This window comes from Drosophila biarmipes, chromosome 2R (genome assembly GCF_025231255.1).
Source record: "Drosophila biarmipes strain raj3 chromosome 2R, RU_DBia_V1.1, whole genome shotgun sequence".
Lineage (NCBI taxonomy): Eukaryota > Metazoa > Arthropoda > Insecta > Diptera > Drosophilidae > Drosophila > Drosophila biarmipes.
Genome location: NC_066615.1, coordinates 11,612,446 through 11,636,159, shown reverse-complemented (window position 1 = coordinate 11,636,159; position 23,714 = coordinate 11,612,446). Strand labels below are relative to the sequence as shown.

General features: G+C 45.0%; 3 protein-coding genes across 14 annotated transcripts in view; 1 reads left to right on the top strand and 2 right to left on the bottom strand.

The window, feature by feature from the left end:
- Nucleotides 1-398: 398 nt before the first annotated feature.
- LOC108030405 (mitochondrial ribonuclease P protein 1 homolog) lies at nt 399-1,891 on the top strand. The gene has a single exon (XM_017103290.2). The coding sequence runs from the start codon at nt 504-506 to the stop codon at nt 1,842-1,844; it is 1,341 nt and encodes a 446-aa protein (XP_016958779.1). The 5' UTR covers nt 399-503; the 3' UTR covers nt 1,845-1,891.
- LOC108030404 (dynein axonemal assembly factor 3 homolog) lies at nt 1,854-3,600 on the bottom strand. The gene has a single exon (XM_017103289.3). The coding sequence runs from the start codon at nt 3,495-3,497 to the stop codon at nt 1,884-1,886; it is 1,614 nt and encodes a 537-aa protein (XP_016958778.1). The 5' UTR covers nt 3,498-3,600; the 3' UTR covers nt 1,854-1,883.
- Nucleotides 3,601-6,661: 3,061 nt separating this feature from the next.
- The window catches only part of LOC108030170 (protein qui-1), a 40,179-nt gene continuing 23,126 nt past the window's right edge, over nt 6,662-23,714 (bottom strand). For 5 of the 12 annotated variants that reach the window (XR_007763971.1, XR_007763970.1, XR_007763972.1 and 2 more), the window contains exons 8-19: nt 22,482-23,394; nt 21,616-22,061; nt 19,388-19,835; nt 19,196-19,325; nt 18,331-18,445; nt 15,939-16,121; nt 13,059-13,154; nt 11,920-13,003; nt 11,513-11,755; nt 11,113-11,429; nt 7,879-10,809; nt 6,662-7,593 (exon numbers count right to left, since the gene is read on the bottom strand). Coding sequence is in view for 3 of the 12 variants with exons in the window: in XM_017102908.3 (XP_016958397.1) it covers nt 10,003-10,809; nt 11,113-11,429; nt 11,513-11,755; nt 11,920-13,003; nt 13,059-13,154; nt 15,939-16,121; nt 18,331-18,445; nt 19,196-19,325; nt 19,388-19,835; nt 21,616-22,061; nt 22,482-23,394 (4,782 nt within the window). In the remaining 9 variants the exon portion in view is untranslated. Of the gene's footprint in view, nt 10,810-11,112; nt 11,430-11,512; nt 11,756-11,919; nt 13,004-13,058; nt 13,155-15,938; nt 16,122-18,330; nt 18,446-19,195; nt 19,326-19,387; nt 19,836-21,615; nt 22,062-22,481; nt 23,395-23,714 lie in introns of all 12 variants that reach the window. The other 7 variants (XR_001768501.3, XR_006367626.2, XR_007763974.1 and 4 more) reach the window with 7 other exon arrangements.

Sequence of the window (23,714 nt, the reverse complement as noted above, 5' to 3'; positions counted from 1 at the left end):
CTATAATATATTAATGAATACTATATAATTTATAATCTTATCCTATGAGATAAGAAATTGTAAATGAGTTAAGTTAACTTAAACTAATTTATGTTTTATTGGTACGGTACAATTAGAAGATTTTTATGAGTTGAATTACATTTGCTATTCAGTGTTTTCAATAAAATTTAACATATACAATTTATCAGAATATTAAAATAGATTTATATTTTCTTTATATTTGCATTATATTTATTTTAAGAAGAAAATACTTCGTGCTATGCTAAGGATTCTGAACAAAAATATTATTGCTTAATTTAAGAGAAATTGGTGATTTACTGTAAAATAGCTATGTAAAATACAAATGTAAATGTGTATCAGCTGTTTTTATGTTTTGTCAGTCACAGCGAAACGCGAACACCATTTGCGTGGGATGACAACCCTTGCACGTTGCGGTGTTTCTGTTATTTAATTCACGGTTTAGCTTAAAAACTCAGTTAACTGCCATAAGCTATATAAATAAAATGTTAAAACATCTGGCACGTTGGCGGCTGGGCAGCCAAATCCTGAGGGGAAGTGCCACGCCAGTCAGACAAGCATCCAAATCCTCCGGCAATGGAAGCTCGCTAACCGGCTCGGAGGAATCCCAAAATAAGTTTGTCAATCCCTTCTCCCAGCCCGCTCCAGCCTTAAGTAATGACCAGATATCGGAGACAAAAGAGGAGCGGGAGAAGCGCCTAAAGGTGCTCCAGCTGGAGGCGGACATTGCCCACCAGGAGGGGCGCCGGGTGCCGGCATTTGAATTCTTCCAGGATCACCACTGGGAGCACGTGCTGACCCTGCCCACGAAATCGGCTCGCATCAAGTACTTCGCATTTCTCTGGCAGATCGAGATGAAGAAGCAGTCGGAGCAGCGCAAGAAGGCCCAGCGGGCGGAGGAAACCGAACGGCGGATAGCGGAGATGCGGAAGGAGCGCGAGGAGAACACGCACATCATCTATGGCCTGGGCCACACGTCCATGTTCCTGCGCATCTACGACACCACCATTAATCACTGGCAGAACAACCGGCTCATACGCGCCATGCAGTTCGCACCCAAAATGGTGCTGGATTGCTCCTACGACGAGCACATGAACAACCGGGAGGCTTCCTACGCAGCCAAGCAGCTCATGCTCTGCTTCGCGGAGAACCGGCTGAACGACGAACCCTTCGACCTGCACTACTGCAACGCCAAGATGGACAGCACGTGCATGCAGAGTCTCCAGCGCTACATCCCCACCATGCACAACCCAGAGTTCCCGATTAATGTGCATTCCCAGTGCTTCACGGAGCTGTTTCCCAAGAAGAACCTGGTCTACCTAACGCCCCACTGCCGCGAGGACCTGGTCACCTACAATCCAGACGACATTTACGTGGTTGGTGCCATGGTGGACACAATGAACAACGAGCCCCTGTCGCTGGCCAAAGCCAAGCGATTGGGTCTGCGGATGGCGAGACTGCCCCTGGATCGCTACCTTCAGTGGGGATCCGGTTCGGGAAAGTCGCTCACTCTCAATCAGATGATCAACATTATGCTGGACCTCAAGAAAACCGGCGACTGGAACGCGGCCCTGAAACACGTGCCCCGCCGAAAGGTGGTGGAAAATGAAGACCAGCACCGCAGAGAGAGGGATCACTGGGGCACAGGCACGCGGGCCAGGAAGCTCAACATGCGAATCGATCATCTGCTGGACTTTGAGGAGGATCGCCGTCAGGCCACCTCGTTTGCCACACCGCAAAAGGTCAGGCAGCGACGGGAGGGCATGGAGTTCCAACTGGACACTTGGGCCACGGGGAAGCAGAAGAAAAAGCAGAGACAAAATTAAAGTTACCTGTTGTTGTATTCATTAAATTGTACATTTATTTTAGTTCAGACTGTGGAAAGTGTTCTTCGGCTGGAGCGGACCTTCTGCCTCTATTTCCTTTTTAATCGCAGACACAGTCTGATTACCGGACGGAATCTCTTCGATTACTAGACCAGAGTACTCTTCAGCAAGACCCCCATCGGCATCGCCTTCAACACATTCCGGCTCAGCTTCCTCCTCATCTTCTGGTTCATCTGTATCAGTCTTCTTGTACTTGAGCCACATGTTCTTGGCATTGATGGCCTGGTAGTTGATGGCCGCCTTGAGGCCGGCCTGCTTCATTACCTCCTTGGCCTTGGTCTCGAACTCCAGCACATGATCTTTGCGCTCCACGGTCATAAGCTTGGTCTCCAGGATGAAAAGGGCTGGCGTGCGCAGAGCCTTGAAAAAGTCCTTGCTCAGGAAGGAGTAATAATTATAGGCCATAAAGGCGACGTCGAACATGTTGTTCCAGCGGTCTGCGCCCTGCTGCAGCTGGACCATCTCCAAAGGCGACACGTAGTGCACGGTTACCCCGGGAACCGGGATCCACGGTTTGTCGTAGGATGCCTGCCCCGCAGCATCCACTTCCTGGTGATTGAGCAACGGCGTCATCAGCAGCTGGACGGATCCATACCGGCGGGAGCGCGTGGGATCGTGTTCGTATGCGGTCTGGGTCTGCAGCTCATGGAAGAGTTCGAGGAGATTGCGTTCGGTTATGTCAGTGGCACGGTAGTCATTGTCGCCATGCACCGAGTGATGCATTCGCTCCTCGGTGGTGCGCAGCCCAAAGCCACAGAAGGGTCCTGTTTGGATATCGCCCACATAGCCACGATGAAGGAAGGTGCGTCCGTTTCGCACCAGGCCAGCTGCCAGCGTCTTGTTCGGCTTGCATTGCTCATACTCGGGAAAAACAAAAGCCACACCGGACTCTCGCCAGTAGCGGTACTCCTGCGAGCAGATCTGCTGCCCACCCCGATCCTTGAGGGTCATGCTCAGGTCCCAGTCGAAGGCTCCGTTGCGGTGATCGTAACGGGTGCCCAGCAAAGTCCTCGACCGCTGCTCCCAGTACTTGGTCACCTCGAAGACATTCCAAGGATGCGGCTGCCAGAAACTGAAGGACATTTCCAAGCCATCTCGCTCTTTGTACTTCAGGCCTTCTATATTCAGCATGGGAGCCAGGCGCTGCATTGTTTCGTCATCGGTGACCATTTGGAGCAGAGTGCGTCCCTTGGCGGCCATGTAGTGGTGCGAGCTGGGGCGGATTACCGCATTCCCATAGAGATCCATGAACAAGTGCACTTTGCACACCAGGCTAAAGGATTCGGGGTCCTCTAGCGCCACGCCTAGGAGCAGCATATTCCTGGCTGCAATCTCGGCGCAGCCATCCAGCACATATATTTTGAGCTTGGGTCTAGTGCGATGGGTGTACCTCTTGGCCAGAGTCTTGATCACATGGCGCGGATCAGCTCCGCCGCAGATGAGGATGCTTACGGTGGTCTGCGGACCATCTCCACCTGCTCCCTCCGCTCCCTCGCTCGCATCTCCCTCCGCCGGCAGCGGATCATCGTTGATCTTGAAGGCCTTCAGGTACTCCTCGTACAGATCCAACGCCGAACTGAGTCCCCACAACATCTTGACCTTGTTTGGTTTTTTTTTTTTATTTCTAGCTCGAATCCGTTGGGACTTGTTTGGTTTTGCTCTTCCCTGCTATGAGCTCTATTACTGCTGCCATTTGATTGATGGCAGTTGCCAGGACTACTTGTTGTCGCCGTTGTCCCGGCAACAACTTGCTCCTGCGCTGGCTCCTCATTTGCGTGCATCCGCTGCGGGGATTAGGGAGCTGTGGCAATCATAACGGAAATTGCTTTTCGATATCAGTGGCTTGCAGCGGGTGCTGGACAAATGGCTCGTCCTGCAGGGATGTGCTGCTATAAACTTCCCATGGAGCGGGGTAAGGGAAGGGGATTTGGCGCATAATGCATTATTCAGGCTTGGCTGTTTGCTTTCAGCTGATTGGCAAGGCGAGCAGCGGAGAGTCCACCGGGGATTGCTCTTGGATTCGTAATTGTACAATTTTGTAAGGAAAGGGGAATGTCTTGGGGATAAATGGCTGGAGGGGACTTCAGGCAAGCGTGTTAATGGTTTTTTTTGTAAATTAAAGTTAAACAGTTGATGCTGTTGCAAGTTATATATACATATACTTAGATTGGATTATACTAGATGAAAGCACTGTGAAAAGTCATTTTCCTATTATCTGTTTTGTATTATAACTTATAAATCTTAGATCTTACCAGTAAGAGTAAAAATGTGTATGCCTATGGTACTCCTGTTGTTATGTTTTGTTTTTTCTTTTCAAACTCGCTAAGCGCTAGAAAAATCAAAAGAGAGATATGGCTTTTTTAATGTTTTTCTGTGGAAATTCATTGTTGGTCGAATGGCCTTAAAGCCCGCGGCAAGTGGCTCACTTAATCCAGACTCTTTGTCTGCCTGTGCTAGTTTTTTATTTATCCTCAGTTTGGTTTTTCGTGTCTTACTTTCTACTCCGTAACTTTCACATGACAAAGTCAGAAAGTTCTTAATACATGGCTAAGTCTTCGCCATAAAGTTTGCCGCCTCTTCGGAATGCCTTTCAAATGCTTCTCCGTTCCTTCTCCGTTTACGCTGCGTATGCGTGATTTGGCCATTATACCAGATAAAGACAAGCAATGTCTGTCTAAGTGAAAGCTTCAAATAGTACACTGAAATAAAAAGTGAGGTAGATTAAATTTAAAAATTGCAACAAAAAAAATTAAAAATTACAAAACAAATATTCTTAATTGTGTAAAAATAAAAGGTCTTTTAACAAATAAATATTTTTACTTTTTTATTTTAGTTTAAAAATTTATACGATTATATTTTTAACTTAGTTCAAATACCTAAACCATCCAAATAAAAATATAATCCTATTAAAAATTTTTAAATTTTTTTAATAAGCACAGAACATTTGTTTGATAACCTAATGACTCTTTAACTTACTAATAGGTGAAATTAAATTTATTAAAATAGTTTTTAAAATAATATATAAAATAAGTTAATAAAAAACAATTTATAAATATTTTTTAACATAGTTCAAATACATAAATCATTTTAATGAAATCTTGCAACTTAGCAATCTAACTAAGGAAGGAGATTCAAAAAAAACCAGGGCCTTTGTTTGCCTAGTTAACCCCATTCTTTTGACATGCTCTTTAAAATCTTGAACTATTTTTCCGTATGTAGAACACATAAGGATGAGGTAAATGCACATTAAAAGCGTTCCGTGCTTTGTGTTGAGCTGCAATTATGCGGCCCCAGAGCAGGGAAAATCCATTGAGATGAACAAGCATGATGGGGCGGCATTGTTCCCAGTCTTTGGCAGCGTTGGCATTTTTAAGATTTTCTTTTTTGACAGAAAACTTGCGGGAAAAGCTGGAAAAGAGTTTTCGCATTCCCTCCGAGGTCGGAGGTCTGAGTGCAGCATCCCCTCGATTTGTCTGCGGTTCGGTGGGCTTAATTCATCAGAGCTCTGGTATTTCCAATGGCCCTTTGTCCTTGCCGAAGAACAAAAGTAATTAGAGACCAAAGCAGAAAAGGGTTGACCAGGGCTCAGCAGTTTTTTGCCACTTCTTGGGAGCTCATTAAACGAGTGTATGCCAATCGATCAGGAACCCATGTATGGGTCCTCATCCTCCTGCCGGATGCTGTGGACCTGACCCACATACATACAGTCGCGCTTATCAGGAGCATTCATTGTCAATGCTTTCCGCAAACTTTTCTCATTAGACAGTGCAAACAAAATGGCTGTGTCTGCGGTTTTGGCCGCCCACGACCCACCCACAATGCCACCCGAGGATGCCTGCTGATGTGGACGCTTTTGCTCTGGGTTGACATTGGCTTGGCAAATGGTGTCATAATGGCCGGAGAACTGAATACAAACAATGGCTGCCGACGTCGCACAGATGGGCCGAGTAATGGAGAGTGCTGGCTGAAAGCCCTGCAGAATGGGGCGGGCGAAAACCGAATTAATTGCTGCCGACTGGATGCATGTGTCTGCGGATGTACATAAGAAATTAATCAAAGAAAATCGATGAAAACTACTGTCTATATTCGGTGTTCTATGGGAAATTAAATACGTGAGTTTAAAGGAAATCCTAAAGAAATTAAAGAAAAATATTTTGATAATGCACATTTAATCTTCTTCTATAATTAATCAAGAATTTATATCATTTTTTAAATAAAATGCAAAGTATATAATTTTTGCTCAAGAGTTTTTCCTAAATTATAAGTGATTTTCTTTGTTTTGTTTTAACATTTTTTAGTTACTTTAATACAGATAGAAATGATGGAAAAACGTTAAGTAAATTGAAAATTGTATTTTTGGTATACAATTTACGAAATAGGTATTTCCTGCACTAACTCAAGGATTAAAATCAAATATTTTTTAAATTAAAACTTTGCAAAAATGAAAGTAAACAAAATTAAGTTAAGCTCCTTTAGAATAGCTGTAAGTAAAGGAAACAACGAACTAACTAACCATTAACTAAATTAAAAGTTAACTAAAATTTGAATGCTAGAAAACAGTTAAAAAATCATATATATGGAAATAAATTCAAGACTGCCAAAAATGGTAATGTTTTTATAAAGAATATGTAACTTTTTTCGCTAATTTTATTTTCAAACAAAAAATCGTTATTGTTTATTTAAAGTTCTGCAATTGTTAGGGCCACCTTCCAACTTTTATGGAACTGCTGAAAAAGTACAGCTAATTAAAAATCTCCTTTTGCTGTTCTCCAGTAAAGTTGAGTTTAATTTCGATTTAATAGACATAGACAAGGTGTACATGTATCAGTAGTCAATATGTATCGCTATCCGATCGGTTGCCGTCTGCGCTCCAGATGCACAGTTCCTCGGGAGATGCTCTTGGTGGCTCAGCTACAGAGTGGTGGACACTACACTACGCTACATAGGCGTTAATTGCTTAGTTTAACAAAGTTTCACTTGTGGCATGCATAGAAATATCCAGTGTAGAAATATTCGTTTGTCGTTCTCAGTGTAGAGTTGCTTTCTTGGTTGCTTCCGTGTGGTTTTTCGTTCCAGGCTAGAACCTCTGATTGTCAGAAAGTTATTGAAGTATATATCCGAGGGAAGTGCAAGCCCAGGACCCGAAAAAGTGCGATTCGAACCGAGGTCGGGGTAATACTAACGCTACAGCGAACATGGGGGCTTAATATATACACTTGCTTAACCCTATAATTATCCATCAACGTGTTTCAGTGTGTCTTTGTGCCTGTCTGAGTGTGTGGCTTCGTGTCCTTCTGTGTGTTTCACGTGTGTTTTTAAGCATAGTTACGCTTTTTACCCCTTCAGAGAGATCCTTTGTTGCATTTCTCATTTGAACAGATACTAGGTTACTGCATTTAACATTTAGCTCGGGTTGGTAGGTACGTAAAACACTCTACAACAATAAAATGTCTAGGTTGGCTCACTTAACGCTAGAGTTCCTACAAAGTCTGAGACGGTGGTTTATCAGATTCAACTAAGTTATTTTGTTTTACATCTACGCAATAGATATACTAGAGAAATGGGAGATGGGTTGTGTGTCAGGCTCGTGTGCCCACTTATTGCTTGCCGTTTCGGATAAGTGCTCCACTTAGCTGCCGCCTCAGGACTTATCCCTTGTGGTATCCTCCTCCTCCTGAAGCGAAATGATCTGCGTAAATCGACAACAAATTGGGAATGTTCTTTAGAATGTCTTGGTGGTAGCTGGCATTTGGTTTGGCCAGAGTGACATGCCCAACACCGAATTACTTGCTGGCATCTACGCATCTTGCATCTCAAATAAACGTTACTTGCACGAGACATCAAAGCAAAGGGCTTTCGCTGCGGCCAAAGTGGCCAAAATAAGATGGTTAAGCTCTAGGTTCTATGTGAACTGACTCTAGTGGTTCGGCTAAGGGATGTGTGTAGCTATTTTGGTGCCTCTTGGCATACTTACTTGATCTCATCCAGCTGGCCAGCCGCGCTGTGTGGTGGTTCTTCGGTTATATTTATGCTATTTTACCAGTACTCTATATAAACTGTGTAGAATTCTCAAAAGTTCTTCTGTTTTCAGCATTTGCGTTTGAGGTATGCCCGTATTACTCGAAAGGTAAGTGTGTCTCTAAGCCCTAGTAACAACAACGTGATCAATCTTAGCCTACATTGCCTAGCCCCACTGAAAGAAATCGTCGAAGTCATCTAGAAAAGTAAGGTGTAACCGAAATTAGCCAGATTGGGTTAGTCAATTTTGGGGTGCCTGTGTCTGTGGTGGGTTCTTGCAAAGTGCTCGATACGGTGAACTAGCTGCGATTTGGATTCGGAAACACTGGAGATAACATGCCAATCGAGTGGGGGAAACTTAGCTAAGGGCTCTTATTCTGCCCAGAATTCCTCTTTGGATTGGTTATTATATTTATTTAGATTTTGGTTTTTAGTTTTCACGCCGCCGCTGCTACTGTTCCGGTTGCAGTTGTTTAGGGGAGCAGTGAGCTGCGGGAACTGGTTTTCGAACTGTGGGCGGTGGCTGTTGGTTGTGGTGGTGGTGGTGGTGGTTCATTCGGAGTTGTGGTTCGGATAGTTGGAATGGAAAATGGGAACTTCGTTTTCATATTCCATATTGCATTATTCGTTTTGGTTTAGCGGCAGAACTGTGACCAAACTGGACAACAACTTTGAAACGAAACGAGTACTTAAATATACAGGAGGATACGTAAGTATACAGTATATACACATCGAGAGAGCGAAAAACGTTATAAAATCGAGAGGAGTCGAAAGTGGAAACACATATACTTAGAGAACGAAAGCGGATGTGGCACACTCTTAGAGTACACCCATGGCTATGGTACACAGGCTCAAGTTCCGTCTTGGCTTCCGACTCCTCCACATGGGTACTTCCAGCTTACTTGACTGATAGCAAAACATGCCGAAAGGGTTGGATGAACAAAACGTAGAGCTTGGAGAACGAGCTGCTTACCTCAGTGGACACGGTAGGGGCATACCACCCACAAGTCCCTGACCCCGTTCCGGGCGATTCGATTCCGCTCGACTGAAAGTGATTGCTTTTAATTCGCTCAATTCATTACCCAGCCAGCGATGCGCCGGTCTCTTGTTTGCTTATCGAGTTAATCGCGTTGCGAATTTATTGATTGCAATTTTTGCATTCCATTGGCCGGTGCGAAATGAGCACGACCACGGCTCGGATGGGCACTTAATATTCATGGTGCAGCCATTTGCTCGAAAGCCATTACAGTCGAAAACACGCGGAGTTGGCTTGTCATTACCTGGGTTGCAACTAATTATAATTATCAACGGACTCTCATTACAGCGGTTTCACATGTATCCCAGGCGCCATTTAAACTTTAAATCTACGGGCTTCTTTACAAGTTCGGTGCGAGGATTAACAATACAGCGTAATGGTCAGACAGATACAAAAATGTTGGCTTTGTTTTACCATTTTTTAACACTTCTTATTGAAGGGGAAGAGATTTATCTATGCTATGATCTTGAGAACAGAGATTTCTGACGCTCTCATCTGTGTTTAAGTTATGCTTTTAAATAGCACTACATTTTTTAAGCTAAAACGTTTTTAATTTCTTGTCAGTAGTGAACCCTTATTAAAAAGTGGTTGAGTAAATTCTCAATGTGCCTTCACTGCTTTAAGAACAAATCTTCTTAAATCAAGAACAATGTGCTTCAATATTTTTCTCTGTGAACTACTTTAATTGAAATTCCTGGTTACCTTGAACTTATGAAAACCATTTCGATAGAACCTATATGAATTTGTAAACCACTTTTTTCAGTCTTCCGTTTTTTCGCACTGTACTCACCTGGTCACTGTTTCCGGATAATTTGACCATAGATAATTGGGTGTAATTGAACGAGCAATCAAAATAAAACGAAATAAACCTTGTGGAAATTTATTCAAATAAATACGTTAAAGTTGACTAATAGCGAACAACTACTACGGATGGCCAGAACTACGAAAAGAGAGTGGCTAAAGGGTGCTGGAGAACGGAAGTGGTGCGGATTGGTGGTGTGGCGGTTCGATTCGGTCGGTGGTTGGGTGGGTCACCGCTGACTGTCATTGGGCCACGCAGTCATTGCAGTTGGCCGTGGGATCGGGGGTGCTGTTATTCGAATGGGAGTTGCTGGTATCCCGAAGTGTACGTGGGTGACTGGACTCTGATCGGCTGGCCTTGTGGCGCAGAAGGTGCCAGTGGCGCTGCCAGTAGTTGGCCTTCTTGGCCAGCAGCTGCTCGCTGCCGGCCACCTCGATGTGGCCCACGGAGGCCCTGCTCGTCTGCGGATGCAGGATGAGATCCGTGCGCAGCTGCTGCACACGGCGGAGGTCGTAGTTCTCCACCACAATGATGGGCGTGGGCCGGAGTCGCTCGGGCGGATTTAGCCGGGTGTTCGGCTGCAGGGAATGGCAGTTCCGCTGGCTGCGACGCCAAATTCGAGACTTGAGGCTGGGCCAATGGAGCAGCTGGCGCAGGGAGATCCTCTGCGGGGACTCCGGGGCGGCGGGTGGCGCCACCAGGAGATCCCTGACCAGGTCAGGGGCCACCCCATCTGCCGTACACTGTCCGGCTGTCCGGTCATGGGAGTGAGTGTGGATGTGGGTGTGGGTGTCCAGCCGCAAGCTGCTGCTGTTCTGCGAGTTCTGTGGTGGCGGTGTGCTCACATAGAACTTGGATCGTCGGGGTGTGCGGACCCGCAGACTGTTGGTCTTCCATGCATCGTGCAGGGATCGGAGGCCGGGCAAACGTGCAAGGTGGTGGATGTTATCGTAGGAGGCGGACAACATACCTGCGCGCTCGTCCTGGTACTCGTCGTCGTCCGACGACTCCAGACGGTCCTCCACCAGCGAGGTTTGCCTCGAGAGACCCTGATAAATGGGCACAGATGGCAGGTGTTGCAGGTGGCACATTGCACGTTGCAGGTTGCATGTTGCATGTTGCATGTTGCATATTGCAGGTTGCATGTTGCACATTTCACAAAGTGTTTAAGCAAACAGAGACGAAGCGAAATGAAACGAAAAGAAGGAGACGAAACGAAAACCAAAATTGTGAGCGCATCTACTACGAGTACCAAAGATTTACACGCACTAAAGCCAGCTGCAGCTAAGGTCCTTCCATGTCCTCCATCCGAAAGAGAGATGGTGAGGCTATCATGGCGACCTTGGACTTACCGCATTGTGACGCCTTCTGGGCGGCGATCGCTTGTTCCACAAGGCCTCCAGCTGGTCAAAGTGCTGCGATTGGGCCAGAGCCGCCTGCTCCGGTCCCAGATTCGCCTGGGAGGCACCGGTCTTCGTCTCGGCGATCTTCGAGATCTCCTCCATGCTGGCCGAGACGCTGAAGCGCCGCTTGAGGCGCTCATCCACCTGGGCCATCATCACGGAGGAGGTCAGGTGGCCGTACTTCTTCTGCCAGGTGTACGTGTCCAGGGAGACCTCCTTCTTCAGCAGCCGCTTCATCTGCCGCTTGGGGCCCTGGGGTCGCAGATCTGCAAGGACATTCGGGATTTGAGCGGGTTAAGTTTAAGGGATAAAGATTTAAGATTCATCTGGTAGTTATGATGTGATTTACCCTCTACATCCTTGCTGGGACCGGAATACGTGGGCAGCTTGACATACTGCGCCGGGGTGTTGTGCAGACAGATCACGGGCAGATTGTAGCTGTCCACCAGCTGCACCAGGACGCGGGAGACCTCCAGACTGATGTCAAAGTGGGTGAAGGGCACGTGCATTTGGAGCGAGGTCAAAGCCAATCCGCGCTTGGTCTCCCACACGATCAGGGTCTTGTCGTCGCTTCCAGAAACTGCCGTAGATCCTATTTGGAAATCACCATTTGGATTTGTTTATAAATATTAAGAACTTAAAATAAAATATTTTATAAATAATATAATATAAAAAGAACCCAACGAATAAGGTAAACAAACTATTCTATTCTATATATTTTCTGAGTAATAATTTAATTTAGTTATTTCGACTCACCATCTGCCGATACTTTAACGCCAATCACTGGGCCCAGGTGTCCTGCCAGCGTGTGAACCTCCTCGCCGGTGAGCAGGTCCCAGAGGATGAGATTCATGTCCTTGGAGCCGGACAAAACCTGGGTCTTGTTGCTCACCGAAACGGCGACGCAGGTGACCGCATCGCTGTGCCCCACCAGCACCTGGCTGAGCTTGCCGCCCGTCGCCTGCCACACCTTCAGGGACATGTCCCGTGATCCGCTGATGATGTGGGCACTATCCGCGGTGATCTCGAAGCAGGTGATCTCGTCCGAGTGCGAAACGGAGTACTTCTCGTCCTCCTGCGTGAGCGACCAGATCTTGAGGGTGTTGTCCCCGTTGGTGGAGGCGGCGAAGCGCATGTTGTTGGTAACGGCCAGACTTTTGTAGGGACCCTGGATGGTCTGCAGCAGGTTGCCCGAGTGGGCCATCCAGACGAGCAGCATGGAATCCCGATCCGTGGAGATCACCCGCAGCGAGTCCATCAGCACCACCACCTTGACCACCGGTGCAGTGTGGCCCTTAAAGGTGTGGCTTATCTCACTCAAAGCGAGGTTCCAGATGAGCACCAATCTATCCTCGGAGCCGGTGGCCAGGAACTCGCCATTCGGGGCGAACTTCAGGCACGAGACCCCGGCGGAATGGCCCTCCAAGGTGCACTGGAACTCGGGCGTATTGATACGCATCAGGTGGACGCTCCGGCCGGAGGCGATGGCCATTTGCTGGGAGTCGCGGGACAGATCGAAGCAGGTGATCGGCGGCAATGTGGTCGACGGCGACCGCTGCGCCTGCGCATGGCGCTTCAGGCTGCGCTTGCGGCGCGGATGACGCGAGTAGGGATTCACGTAGAGCTCCTCGTTGCGGAACGAGTAGAAGGTGATCTTGTTGCCGCCCACGGTGACCAGGAAGTCGTCGTTGTCCATCGCGTGCACGGCGGTCACCGGCCCGGGATTCGGAGGCAGGGATCTCACCAGTTTCCCGGCGTGCATGTCGTAGATCAGGGCCCGCGTATCATCGCAACCGACCACGCACCGCTGGCTGTCCTTGCCGATGCAGATTGTACGGATCTGGGGATTCCAAACCGGGGATAAGCATCCAGCTAGGAGGTGTGAACCAACTCACCTTCGACTTGTGTCCCTTGAGAGTGTGCAGCTCCTTGCCAGTGGCCAGAGTGCGAACGTAAAGCGCATTGTCCTCACACAAGGCCAACAGAAAGACCTAAAATAGAACCAAGTGCGCTTGCTTAGCATTGTCAGTAAGGAACAAGCTTGTTTAATATAGACAAATTAATTTTTTATTATTCAAAATAATTTGTTAGCTTAGTAAAATATATTAAATATATTTTTGGCGATACTGGAAGGGGACTGTTTGGGATGTTCCGTGGATTGAAAAAAACGTTAGCATACGTATATTTTATTGGCAGATCCCTATTTGAAAGGGAATACAATTATTTTTTTTTATATAAAACAAATTTACTTTACTGTTTTACAGTCAGATAAGTATAGAATGTATAGCATAGAAGAATGAAGTTAGTTTCTTTAAAATTATTATTGTTATTCTTTAAGATTACTAGCTAGAAACCAAACATTTTTCAAATGTTCAATACTATCGCTTACTTATAATTATTTAAAAAAATGTTCAGGTTAGTAAAATATATTGGACATATTTAATGGACCCTTTATCATTTTAATAAATTTGCTTTTTGTAAACTAATTTGAGAAACTGAGATTGGTCATAAGAGTACCAAAAGCTTACATATACAAAATAGTAATTAAATTACGTTATTAATAATTTAAAAAAAAAAACTTTTTTTTTCATTTGGCTTCTTAAATTGACAATGCAAATATATTAATTTAAGAAATCAAAACGAACAGATACATTATACAGGTAATTAAAAAACAGAGTTTACACGTATTGCTTTTACCCTGAATATAACATTTATAAGTGAAAAATTCTGATGGGAATGAAATGTTGATTAATGTATTTTCCACCATTCAGAACGATTAATTATTAATTTTCCACATAATTGTGGATCGAATTCGCTGACATTAAGGGCCGCTGGCGAGGTAATCGAAAATTAATAAATTGCATTTTGCCAGCGAGGAGGCAGAGGCTGAAACATTTCAATTTGAGGGCAGTGCAAAGGAAGCCCATCCCCAGGGGAGTGGGAGGGGGCGTGGCAGGCTCACTGCCGTGCCACGAAGCCATCAGGATGCAGGCCAAAGAGCAAGAAAGTGGATTTCCTTTGCCATTTTCCTCGGCCAAGAATCCGGCACATGGGGCTGCTTCCCACAAACTGGAGTGTTCGTCCATACTATATAGGTACGTGTGGTAACCAGCGAATATGTATGCATGTATTCATGGCCGTGTGAAATTACATTTCAATTTTGGAAAGAGGGCAGGGGAGGGTCCCGCCTAACCGGATATGTCCTTGTTATCGCAAAACAATTTTTCCGCCTGCTTATAGGCAATTTTCCCGCAATTTTCGCCAGCACTCTCGTTTAATGTGTGAAATTGTATTTTCGGTGGCGGCAAAGGACATCACGGGTGTGGTTCTCAAGGAGCCCACCAAAGTCCAATGGTAATTGAATAGCTCTCCTGTTCTATTTTCTTTTTTCAGCTTTGTCTCTGGCTTTTCAGTTTTCTTCAGTTGCCTGAAATGCGATTTGGCCGAGGCACTCGGAAAAACGTTTTTCATACTTTTAAAATATTTATATATATTTGCTAAAAATTATCTAAATGCCTAACAAATTTACGAAATTTCAGCTTTGTTTTCATTTGGCAACTTGTTAAATATTTAAAAAAAAATTGCGTAATAAAACAAATGAAGATACAAAATTCCAGATAGATAATAATACATTTTATTTGGGCATCTACGATGATAAATATTATTTGGAAGCCCGCTAAAAGTGATTAAAGGAATTATCTTACCAAAATAATGCTAGAAAATTCAAAAAGATGATGAATTTAAAATCAAAACCAACTGGAAATTTATTTCGTTTTTTAATAAAGTTGTGCTATGTGTTTTTTTAGTGCACAACCTGCCGACTTGTATGTGTTATTCGAGGAGATTCCCTGGATCCTGGGGCTGCAGGCCCGGCGCACCTTGAATTACAGTGGCTTTTTCCTGTTGTCTGTCTATTGTGGATTTGCTGGGGCGAACCAGATAGATGAGGGGCGCTTAAGGAGCGAGCGGCAAGTGGAAGCACGCATCAATTGCCAGCCATTCAGATCAGATGGGAGTGGTGTTGTGGATGGGGATGGTGCCAAGATGAGATGGGGTCCCCGAGCACAGTTGCCATTGACAAAGGACTTCAGTGCTGGGGAGTCGGGAGGATGCGGGGATGGGAAGGACCCCCGCCGGTATCTCGATATTATTTTGCGTGCCAAATTGCTGCTAAGTATGCAATACTTATTGATAGAGGCAGGCACGAACCCGCACATACGCACATCTGGTTTTTTGTCAAGCTGATTGACAACAAAGGATTTGGCGCGTATTACGTCCCCGAGCCGGGAATCACTTATTAGAATTTCCCCAGAAGCGAACCCCCCGAACTTGTCAAGTCTCCCCGCTTTATCTGTCATATCTCGGCGAATCTATGCGCTCGCCAATCTATTGTGTTTCGCTCTAAACTTCCAGGATTTCGGCTACTTTTTTCCTTTTTTGTACGTGGTGTCTCTGGCGTTTATGTTTCTTAAATTGTGCTTTTCGTTATTGGGTTTCTTGGGACGCTTCACTCAAGTGGAATATGTCTTAAAGCTTGGCACTCTCCTTTTTCACTTCGCTTTTTATTACGTTTTTTCTGTCTCGAACGCAGGAATTCCTTTTAAAGCTTTTCAGCTGAGCGTGATGAGCAGGGAAATCCCCTTAAGGACTCAACTTTTGTCTTTGCCAGAAGTTTGTTTCGTTAAATTTGAAAAGCCACATAAAGTGCGGGCGTGAGTTTGTCTGGGGCTGCACTGGCCGAATTTTTGGCTCAGAAGAATGCTTCTTACACTCACCGAATTCCAGGATATATCGATGCGCAGCACGGGGCTCGTCATATGCATGATGTTCAGCAGGGAGAAGTTCTCCAGGTCCCATACGCAGATGGTCCTGTCTTGGCTGCCCGAGATCAGGACATCGCAGGCTCCGGCCACCAGGATCCCAGTCACCGGCCCGCGGTGGTGGGTGATGCGATGTCTCTGAGGGGGAAGGTAAGGAAATAGGTTAATGAATTAATTGGTACTTGAAAGAAATATTTATTTGGGATTTTTATTCGCGTTTGTAGAGTTTCCAACCAATCCTCTACTATTTTTTTAAGACTAATTGCGAATACCCACAAACAAAAAAATACTTATAAATATTTTCATCATGATATGTATCTTCCAATTGGAAAAGCATTTATAACAAGAGCTTTTTTGGCCATTAAAGAGGTTGATAAGAGGTATTAGAGGTATTCTGAGCTAATATTTATAACGGAGTGGTTAAAATAAATATGAATGGGCACTTTAAAAGATTATTTATTTATTTTATAAAGCGTATTTTCCTTTCAGAACCATATGTTAATGAAATAAACAACTCGCTTCAAGTTTGATAAACGAAAAAGGGTCTAATATAGATTATAGAAATTGCAACAAATGGTTTAAAACCCCCCGAGACTTTCGAGAGACCTTTGCTTTCCCTCCACGCAAACCATTTGACTCCGAAAAGGACAGCAGTTTTATCATCCATGCCCATCGAACGCCGTTCGGTTCTAGTGCCAACTGAACGAAGGGACTTTAAATATTAATCACTGGTGGTGGGGCGGGCAGCTCTGTTTCCAACCGACTTTGACTTGGCTTGCGTGTCCCATGTGCTGCCCCCCATTTCCTCACCATCGTCCGTCCCCTTTGTTTGTCACATTTCGTATGCATTAAGTTAATTACCACCTAGCATGCGAGTTTCCCTTCCCAGGAAGCGGCGGTGGAAAATGCCAAAAGTTTGATAAATTACACGGACTCAAAGAGGAAAAAAGTGAGCACCAAGAATCGGTGGCATGACACGGCGTATACGTAATATTATAATTAATTCAATAAGAGCGCGTAATTGCAGGTGTGTGGGTGTGTGTGAGTGTGTGGCAATGTGTGTCACTTCCGGTTGTTAAAGAAAGGGATTGCATTTTTTTCGAGGGCTTGCAGCAGCCGAGTCAGCGGAATTGACTTTAAAATATGCCCGGGGCCAACCGAGTGGCAATAAATCTAATTTCTATATGTGTGTCAACAGGAGGACGACAAGGACGAGAACAAGGACACGGTGTTTTCAACCCCCCCCTCCCCCGCACACACACACACACACACACACACCCTCGGCTGATATGCAAACATGGCGCATTGTGGGTAATCACAGTTTAATGTGTGCGTCTGTGAAATATCAACTTAGTATGACTTATGGCGCGGGGGAAATGGAAATGGTACGTGGGTAAAGTAGGGCAGGGCCTGGGAAAGGACACGGTTCATTTGCCAGGCCCGCGGAATATGTAAACCCATGTTCAACGAGCAGCACACACATGCCAGCCAGATGGCAACAATCCTTCCCCACTTAAGAGGCCGCCCCTCCACCCAAAACCCGCCCACGACCTTGCCTTCTGTTTGATGAAGGGCTGCAGGAGCATAGGGCGCTGGAATTTATTCGGACCACTGAAATTATGCAAATGCATTCGGACTGTTTGATCGGGTTTGCGGCAAGGTTTCGCAATTAGCCACGGCAAAAGCATTTTTCCAATGGCAATTCCAAAAATAATTTATCAAACCAAACAGAGAGCTGTTTGATTTTCATTACAATGGGCAAACTAATCGATTCAAACAACTGCGAATTGAATAAATGTGTGAAATTGAAAGATGGTAATTAAAGTTCTTGGCCAGTGTTTGTCAGTAAATTGCTACGATATGAAGTTCGCATATACTATAGCTATCAAACAAATGGCTCAAATTGCCTAGGACAAACAAAAGAGGCAAAAACATCTCGGACAAGGCAATGGTGATGTCCTCTTGATTGCCTGAATTCGGACATTAAATACAAGACCGTAATCTTTGTTTTGCCTGTGTGAATTCTGACAAGTAATTTAGGTCTGCCGGTGGGGATCTGTCAAGTAAACAGTCCTTGAGCATTTAAGGAAAACACAAACAGCACAAGGAATAGATAAATTTGTGTTTTCGGCAAATCTAATATTTTGACTAATCGTAGTAATCCCGCTTTTGTCCACCAAAGATGGTTGTCCTATGCATTATCCAGTTCCCCTGCATAAAAATCGCTTAAAAAGTTATATAGACTCCATTGTCCCGCTTTTAATTCGCTGAAAATGACCATTACGACACCCATAAAGTCCCGAACGAATCCCCCATGTGCCTGGCCCATTGTGTCGTGCTTGCTCACCAGTTTGCCGCTGGCCAGGTCCGTGATGGCGATGGTTGCATCCTCGCTGCTGCTTATGATGAGCGTGTTATTGGCGCCAGCTGCCACGCCCGTAATGGGAGCCGAGTGGGCGTTGCTAGGATAAACGGAGAAGCGGAGGATGTTTAGATAAATTACGCCTGCAGAGATTTACAAATTACGCTCGAGGCGGATGGCGGATGGCGAATGTGGAATGGGAAGATGGTAACGACAAGGCGACGGAGGAGTCCTCTACACAGAGACTTAAAAGGATTTACTCGTAAGCAAGGGAATTACTCCGAAAATTGAAAGCTAAACGCTTATAAAGTCAGTGGAAAAGCCTTGTGAAATTCATCTCGGTTAGCTTCGTAATTATGTCACTTTATTTAGAATTTATTGATTAATAAAAAGGGAATACTTGGTAAAAATCAATATGATTAAGTCTTGAAGTTTTAAGAAATATATTAACTTATTTTACTTCACTAAGCTGCTGGCTTTCTGAAAAAATAATTGCTTAGCCATGGAGCAACATTTAAACAATATTGTTTTTTTTAGAAAGGAAATCAATTTCGAAACTTATATGAACATGTAAAAACACGTTCCCAAAACCATTCTCCTGAGCTCAATAGTGATCCAAGAAGTATTTATTCTCAAATTCCTAAAGTCAAAATGAAGTTATCCGTCTTCAGGAACTACTTTTGTTGTAAGATACCAAATAGAGAATATTTTTTATCGCCTTGTCGCCTTGACTTCAATATCGTTTAGTCTTGAATAAGTGAGAAGACAAGTTCTCAATTTAAGAATATTTGATCTACATTTCGTTCGAGAAATAATTGCAAATGAACAATTGTTTTTCTAGTGTACTCACTTAATGTGCGCCCGCCGCTCGCGGAGCCCTACGTGCCACACAAAAACAGTGGCGTCCTCGGAGCCGGTCAGCAGCAACTCCGACTCCGTCTGGGGGGCCACCAGGAGGCACGTGACTGCCGCAGTGTGACCTGCGGGGGAGAAGATTAGCTCGTCTAATGGCGGGACCTTCCATTACCCCAGCCCCACTCACCCTTGAAGATGTGCTCCAGCGAGTTGCTCATGATGTGCCACTGCTGGACGTCGCCGGAATTGGTGGCCAGGATGAGGTGCTGCTTCGACGGGGCCAACCACACAGAGCGGATGCAGCCCGTTCCGGACACCGTCATCGTTCGGATCTGCGAGGGCAGCGGGGCGGGCAGCCAGCCGGTGAGCGGCACGAGGAGCGGCACGGCATAGCCGTCGCACCAGGCGGTCGCCGAGCGGACCGTCATGCTCAGCAGCGAGTTGTCGTCGTCGTCGTGCTCGCTGATCGGGCGCAGCCAGGATATCAGCTGGGAGCCCAGCTGCATGGGGTCGCGGGTGAGGACGTCGCTCGACTTCCGGATCGTGTAGTAGATCAGCTCGATGTCCCTGTCCAGGATGTAGCAGCGCACGTGCTCGATCAGGCAGCGCAGGTAGCTGATGGACACGGTTTGCACCTGCAATTTAATTAAAGTTTAATTTTATTAGCTGCGGATAAGAACTATTTTTTTCGTAAAATTTTCAAATGAGTATTGTGTACAATTTGTGATTATCTCTATCTCTAACAGCCTAAAAAGCATTTAACAAAGAATCTGCTTATTGTCATATTTATAACAAGGCACTGCTTATTACATATAACATCAGACATGTTTATTAAGTAAGGAACTTTCTTGTTATGAATAAGGAAACATTGTTTGTACCATTTAAAAGAAATGCTTCTGTTACTTTTTCTAATTGTTGAATTCCAAATTAATAAATTAAAGACTACATTTACAAGTTTAAAGCTCTACCGTAAAATGGAGTCTGAAATCCAATTGAATTTTATTTGACTCGGCGTTAATTAAATGCAAAATAGTTCATATATTATTGATGCTTTCTCTATGCACGGTTTCCATGTTTGCCGTCGGGAATGCCAATATTGCCGGTTAAACATTCACCAGGAAGTTCGGTTCGCAAAGGATAAAAACAATGAACAATCGTTAATTAGGTTGGCCCACATCCCCACAAACTGTGAAACAAACACACACGCTTAAAGAGAGACACAAAAGTTTAATTGCATACTTTCCAGAGCCAAATAATGAGTTTTCCCGGCTGAATGAAACGGCATGGAAAGAACTTAAATGAGCTCGAGGGCCGGGGGATTTGGGGTTCGGGGAATAATGCCAAATGGCCAACTGCAGCGAAACAATTAGGCAAGCGAATTAAAAGTGCCAAAAGCTGTACGGGCTTTGCTTGAATTTTGCATTTTCGGAATGGAGCAGCCAGGAGCATCCACCGAATATCCGCTCTAATTTCATTATCACATTATACTTCTGTAAGCCTTTTATTGAGTCCGACTCCAGCTGTCTATCTGCCTGTCTTTCCCAATTAAAATTATCCAACATTATGGCAGCTTTGGGGATTTGCTACAGTCTGGGTGTTTTCTGCACAACACAAATCATCTTGGTGCACTAACGTGCTTACTTCCTCAAAATATCCTTATAGGTTGATAGGAACTTATGAGAAAAATATTCCCTTTAAATTTTAAAACTTAAATATCATACATTTATTTTCATTTAAAAATATTTCTTCTTAAAAATAGCAATAAAAAAAATATCTCTTGCTCTCCATCTTTAACTACCAATCTAAATTTATACTATTATATGTCAATAAACTATATATAAGCTAAATTTTTCCATTTTAATAATATTTCTTCTCAAAAGTTTTGATTGCTAATACTTACTACTACTACTTTACTACTAATCTAAATTTAAACTACTTGATGATACTATATAATCCCTATAATTATTTGTGAACACATGTGAACAAATATTCAATAAAAAGGTAAAAACTAGAGTACCATTTATTTTTTTCATTTCTAAAAATATTTTCGCCAGCGGTAGCCACTCTTACTCTTCAGCTTTAACTACCAATCTAAATTCCAACTACCGAATCGCATTTTCCACTGAATGATTTCATCCATCGGGCGACTGAAAGCACAGCGAATAATAAATAAACGATTTTTCCCCATAATTTAGTTTCACTTGAAGCTTTCAGCTCGACAGCTGTCCCTTTGAATGCACAAATTAACTTTGTGCCCACTTTGCTGGTGCTAAATTTTGACATGTTGGCGAGAGACTGTCAGTTTGATTGCCAAATTAGCCAGGCAATTAAGAGGAACTCAGTGCCGGGCTACGCTGATTGCGTTTCCAGCTGGGGAAACCGACAAGGACGCGACTAATTGCAGGGGGAGCTTACCGCCGCCAGCAGGAAGTCGAAGTTGCAGACGGCGATCTGCTTGAACCGGGTGGTGTCGTCGGATCGCATCAGGTGGTGCCAGCTCTCCTCCACGTGGCGCATGCTGTAGCTCACGTCCGCCGCAATGGGGTTGTAGAAGGTGGAGGTGTCGTCGTTGTGGTGGGTGGACGAGGACTTCCGGCCGGTGGAAACGGCCGACACCGCCGACAGGGAGTCCTTCTCCTTCATGCTGATCACCGACTTGGTCTCGCTGCGATTGGACTCGTTCTCCAGCGTGCTCTCGTCCTCGTCCTGGGGAAAGAACAAGTTGGCCAGCTCGCAGTGCAGGCTGCGCGTCCTCTGGACGTCCATATAGCGCCTCTTGGCCACCGCGGAGCAGTAGTTGTGCCGCCACTGGATCAGCACCTTGCCGGACATAATCTTGTCGTGCAGGAGCAGTAGAAGGTCTGGAAGATTTTCAGATATAGCTATGTTATCAAAGGTTTCGGGGGATCGGGGTTTGGGTTGACTTTATTAAAGGTTTTGGATAAATTAACCTCACAAACAACTAAAAAACTGGACTTAAATATTTTGTTACCCCGTGTGGATGATGTTTTTATTCTATATTAAGCTTTAAAAAGAACTTAAAGAAAATTAAAAAACTAACTATATAAAAAAGTTACATCATCGAGGAACCTTTATAAGAACTGTTCTTCGGTTTGTAACCTTTCATTTTTATTTTGTTTCTTTACTTTAATATTAAAGTTTAAAAATAAACTTAAAACATCGATTTTAAGGATGGTTTGTTTTCCAAATCGTTGAAAAAAATAATTGGAGCCTCTTGTGATATTAATCTACTCATAAATCTCCAAAAATCATAAACTTACCCATCTCGCGGTGGATCTTCTTGAAGGTGGCAAAGCTGAAGTGTCCGCTCTTGGTCTCGATGAGCGACTCCGGATCGTCGGTGGGCATAAGCAGCTCCAGCAGCTCCGTCTCACTCAGTCCGTACTCGGAGCACGTGACGTAGGAGGCCAGATCGCCCACCGCCTGCCGTCCGTAGTGCCGTTCCAGCCGGTCAAACTGCTGCTCCACATACAGGGAGAAGCTCACATCTCCCGGAATGCATTGCGGAGGGATCTTGAGGCGGGTGGCGTGGTCACCCAGGTTCAGATCGAACTGATACTCGCCGGACTTGAAGCGATCCCGCTGCATGGGGGTGAACTTGAGCTGCTCCACGGGCGTGGTGGAGCTGCAGATGATCTGCACGTTCCAGGGCAACGAGGTGGGCAGCCACGAAAGAGCCGTCACAATATCGCAGTCCAGGGGATTCAGCAGATGCAGATCGTCGATAAACAGGAACAGGACATCGTTGGCCATGTCCTCGACCTTGCGGAGCAGGTTCTGGAACCACGTGTTGATGTACAGCGGATCGAAGGAGGCGTCCTTGGGTAGATAGCCCTCCGGGATGTTGAAGATGATGGAGATCTGCTGGCAGATCACTCGCAGTAGCTCCAAATTATAGGCGGAGCGGGGCGTGGCCTTGGCGAAGCGGATCACCCGGTGAACGCGGGTGGATCCGAACCAGGTGCCCACCTGGCCATACAGGTGGCACAGGATGGCGCTCTTGCCGCTCCCATCCGCGCCGCAGAGAAAGTACGGCGCATGCCGACTGCCATTCCGGAAGTTGGCCATCAGGTTCTGGCGGAGCTGCTGCGGCACACGCGACTCCTCCAGAGCGGCACTGTCCGTGTGCTCCCGCAGGATGCGCAGGTGCGTCGCGTGCTCGTGAAAGATTTCCTGGAATCACAGGGATTTAACAGGTACAAATGTTAAATGGTTTTTTGTTTCTATATTATTGCGGCATATGCTTTTAATAAGCCGATTTGCTTTTTTGCCTATTTTAATTTGCTATAATTATAATTTTATATGCATAACTCAACAGAAAACCATCTTAAATCTGGTTTAAAAAACCCTTAATACCTGTTCATTTAAATAGGCTTCTAATGTCAATTTCGTAATTAATAAACTCCCACATTTAGTAATTTTCTTAAGTTGAATCTGCAATTTACGAGTAAGATTGAATGCATTTAAGGAGGAATGAGAATTAAATTCCATGA